Genomic DNA, 4324 nt, shown 5'->3' with positions numbered 1-4324 from the left:
TCTATATCGGCCTAAAGTATCGGGCCTACAGATATATCGGTAGGGCTCGAGGAGCAGATAATGATTTGCTCTCAGTATTCGTGTATCATTGAACAAGACACTGAATCACACAGAATGCATGGAATGTGCTTTATTTAGGAACAAATCAAACAAATTTATAATGAATGGGAGTAAGAAAAGTCTTTTAGCCACAGTACAACTCTGAACCTTTTATAAAACAACAAAAAAAATTAATCAAATTATCGTAACCAAATCAAAGTTTTCTTAACAGGTTGACGGGAAGAACAGGCAAAACCAAAATGTTATTTTGTTACAAGATAGCTTTATATTTCTGCTGCATGAAAGTGCTTTGATTAAAAACTATTTTCAAAAGGTCAAAACAGTGTCAGCACAGATGTTCTGGCTCTGACAGCTGCAGTTACTGCTTTATATGCCACCAGGAAGAGGAAGACACTAAAGGTTTACTAAAAAAAATTGAAACATGAAAAGAAAAGGTACAATCACAATAAGATACACTATAATGTCTGACAGTTTGATGGCCAATGTCAGATTCAAATTATTTTTTTTTGTCATTAAACTGAAAGATTTGAAAAATAAAAATTAAAAAAATCCCAGTGTTTAGTTTTCCAACACACCACAGAGCACGTGGTCACACAACAATAGAAAACTAAAACTAACACAGAAGGCTGGTACTGAAAAAATTAAATAAAAAAATCAAACAAACCCTGTTGCTCCAACCTACAAGCAGCAGTTTTAGGATGTTCTTCAAGTCTTTACGAGCAGCTGTGCGTCACCTGAACTTCAGTCTTGTTTAAAAGTTCATGCTCTCTCAGGTCAGTGAGATCTCTGAGGACTCCTCAGTGTCCACCACTCTGAAGACCCCAACTTTCTCCTTCATGCTCCCCTTGTCTTTGTCTGGAAAGAAAAAAAATGTTTAGATGTGCATATATATATATTTTTTAATTTTATTTTCTTCTTCCACTTTCAGCTGCTCCCTTCTTCAGGGGTCACCACAGGGAACTAACTCGCACAAAGACTTGGCGATAGATTTTGTTTACACCAGATGTTCTTCCTGACAACCACTGAGCTACCACAGCCCTCTGCGTGGAGCAGAGAGCTGCTGTCTAGGACACCTGGGGGAGCAGATGGTGGGGGTTAAGGGCCTTGCTCAAGGGCCCAGAGAGGGACAAATGAGGGTGGAGGCAGGTGTGGGCGTTTCATCTTTTTCACCCACATTTTGCTGTTGTCTGTCTGTGGAGTTGAACCTGGGGAAGACAAGTGAACTGAAAGTAGTTCTGAATATTTGTTGTAAGTGTAAGATGAACAAGAACAGCTGCAGCATGAAGGGGTCTCACTGAACAGTAGGTTTACATTTTACAGACGTCTCTAGTCAGCTTCTGTCAGATTACATCTACTGGAGGCCATTAAACTGTGACGCCTCAAGAACACATCAGGAAACACTAAAGCTCCAAGAACGTTTAAGATGAGTTTGGAGAAGCCTTGAATACCAAAGACTACTGTGCAGCTCCTTTTTGATAATTTGTCACTGTAGATTATGTCATCGTATGTCAGAGACTTTCAGAACGAGCTAGTGGCGGATTCTTTAATTATCTTTTCCATCTTAGTATTCTCAACTCGGCGGTCTCAAGTTGCCTCGAGACCTCGGGGCGGCTGTGGCCGAGTGGTTACCTGTAACCTGATGGTCTCATGTGGCTGCCCACCACCCTCCCCTCTTGGGGGCAGGCTTTGGTGACACACAGAGTGAATGCTCTCAGGTAATCACATAAACCAAACCTCTTGCTCATGGTTTCAAATACCCAACCATAACTCCACCCACTGTCATCATGTGACCAGAAGTCTAACCTGAATGACCAATGAGGTACTCGAGGACCATCCCCCAAAAGACGTGCATTCATTTCTTCAGCTCGTTCCCGTGTTGTTACCGTATTTTGCGCTTCATGCACAGACCTGTTCATCTGTTCAGCAATAATGGAAAACACACGGAGAATTTCTTATGATGCAGCTTTCATATTAAAAATGATCGACCTGGCTGTTGAAAGAGGGAGCAGCTGCAGAGACGCAAATGGTGTGTGATGACGTTTTTCTGAGCCTCGGAGAAGACTTTAGTTCACAGGAGGACAGAGAACAGAGCAATGAGTGGCTTTTGGTCGACTACCGTTACTTTTTATTTTATTTTTGCTGTGGTAAATGCATTTTTCAGAAAAAAATATTTCCCTGATGTTCCTGGGTCAGGTGGGCTCTGCTGATCAGAAGTCATCAACATTTATTTTTAAAGCAGTGAAGGCTGGTACATATTTTAATAAAACTTTTTAAATGATTTCTGTGTGACGTCTGTCTGTGTACGGTAAATATGAGTTTAAATAGGGTAGGTAGGGCTGCACGATGTAGACAAAAAATAATATCCTGACATTTTTAACATCAATGGCGATATACAATATATATGACATTATATATGTCGATATTCAAACATCTGTTAAGTTCATGGCACAAACCAATGCAGACATGTTCCTGTTTTTAGTATTTTACATGGCTTTATAATGTAACTGTTTTGTTTTTTTAATATAATTTCTTCCATTTATTTTTTCAATTCATATGCCTTCTTTTGTGACTGTTGTCATCATTTGTTAAAAACAGGTCTCTCTAGTAAATGAGTCCCGAGGCTCAATGAGACTAACCCGTTTAAATAAAGGGTGAATGAATTCATTTTTTTTTCTTTCCATAAAGTAACAAAAATATATTTCTGAGTCAAAGCTTTGTCCCAGTTATCACACAGGCACATTTATTAACAAACAGCTGTAACTCTACTAAATGTCTAAAAAATTAACTATTTACCATTCGTATTGAATAATAATCCTCTTCAGGTGTGCTGCTTCACAACGTTGGTAAGTGTGTGTGTAGCATCGCTAAAGACGCGGTCGACTAACAAGACGGCTAACTTTATCCGTCTTGTTAGTCGACCGTGTGTTCGATATGACAAGCTGCTGATTTATTAATGTTGCACCACGTCACACTGTTCCTCTCATAAGGCACAGCACGGCTGATAAAAGAGTTTTGACCCGTGGTTGTTTTCAGGAAATGAGTCTGAAAACGCAGTCGGAGCTGCAGCTTATAACTTATAGTTTTAAATGGTGAAGAAGATTCGTAGCTCTCACTTTTGTTGCGACTTGTTTACAGCATTGTGTACAGAAAATATTTTTCTGCTGCTCATCTGACAATTTAAATACAAACTAGGAATGTGCAATATGGCATAAAATTCATATCACGATATGTATTGTGAAGGGTGGCGATAACGATATATATCGCGATATGTTTTTGGTATAAAACTTGTTTAAAAAAAGCATAGGGTGTCCTTTTGCCATCATATATTTTGAATTAAGAAAATTCCACTACTAGGTCCAGAGAGTTTTTAAATAATAAACAAATCAAGTATTAGGCTTCTTTCTTGTAGTGCAAAACAGTGCAAAATATATCAAATGTAGTTTTAGCCATATGTTTTAAACAAAATAATATGTTGTTAACTCTTAACAGTTTGCAGTCTTCTCACTTAAGAAATGAACAGCAACAGAAAACACTTCATCCTCCAAACCTCTAGTGGGCGCGTCCTTCCACTTTAATGGAGAACTGACACAAAATGAGTCTGTGGCTTTTACTCCCTGACATTTAACGCAGGGTGATTTGATTTAGTATTTCATTGTTTCTCATTATATTTAATGTTTTTATGCTTTTATTCATGTTGCTGCAATATGTTGTTATTAATATTTGATGCTGTGATCTGTTTTGGTAAGCACTTTGATAACAGTTACTGTTTTAAATGTGCTATATAAAAAAATGTGACTTGACTTGTGGCTTTGACCAGAGTGTCTCGCAGTAAAATCACACAACACAGCGTTCTTATCACAGATCAGAGAGCAGGTTTCTCTACAGCTGACCAACACTTACTTTAACTTTCGATGGGGAAAAAAACCCAACTTTAGACGGAATCAGAATACGGCAACACTACGGCAAGCTAGCTGTAGTTAGCTTGTAGCTTCGCTACGTAGCTCTCAAAGAAAAGACTTTAACGCCACTTGCGCAGTTTTCAACAAAAAAAAGTAACTACTAATCTGAAAACTCGGATTTTACATCAGACTCAGCATTACTGCGGTTAGCCGGTAGAAGACAGATCTATATCGTAGACTAAATTTCTATCGTTTCTACCGTGTACCATTTATATCGCACATTCCTAATACAAACCATCTCCAAATAATAGCCATTGGTTTTATTTTTTTGCACAGCAGCGCTGCGCTCCTCTGTTTACTTGTGT

The 4324-nt window shown here is 38.5% G+C and overlaps 1 protein-coding gene across 1 annotated transcript in view; it reads right to left on the bottom strand.

Moving 5' to 3' along the window:
* Positions 1-704: 704 nt before the first annotated feature.
* The window catches only part of hells (helicase, lymphoid specific), a 119527-nt gene continuing 115907 nt past the window's right edge, over positions 705-4324 (bottom strand). The window contains exon 23 of the mRNA XM_037680884.1: positions 705-915. Within this exon, the coding sequence (XP_037536812.1) occupies positions 830-915 (86 nt within the window). The 3' untranslated portion in view covers positions 705-829. The remainder of the gene's footprint in view (positions 916-4324) is intronic.

The sequence above is a fragment of the Nematolebias whitei genome, chromosome 1 (genome assembly GCF_014905685.2).
Source record: "Nematolebias whitei isolate Nwh7 chromosome 1, NemWhi1, whole genome shotgun sequence".
In the NCBI taxonomy this organism is placed as follows: Eukaryota; Metazoa; Chordata; class Actinopteri; order Cyprinodontiformes; family Rivulidae; genus Nematolebias; species Nematolebias whitei.
Note: the sequence above shows the minus strand (reverse complement) of the source record. Positions and strands in the feature narration are given on the sequence as shown.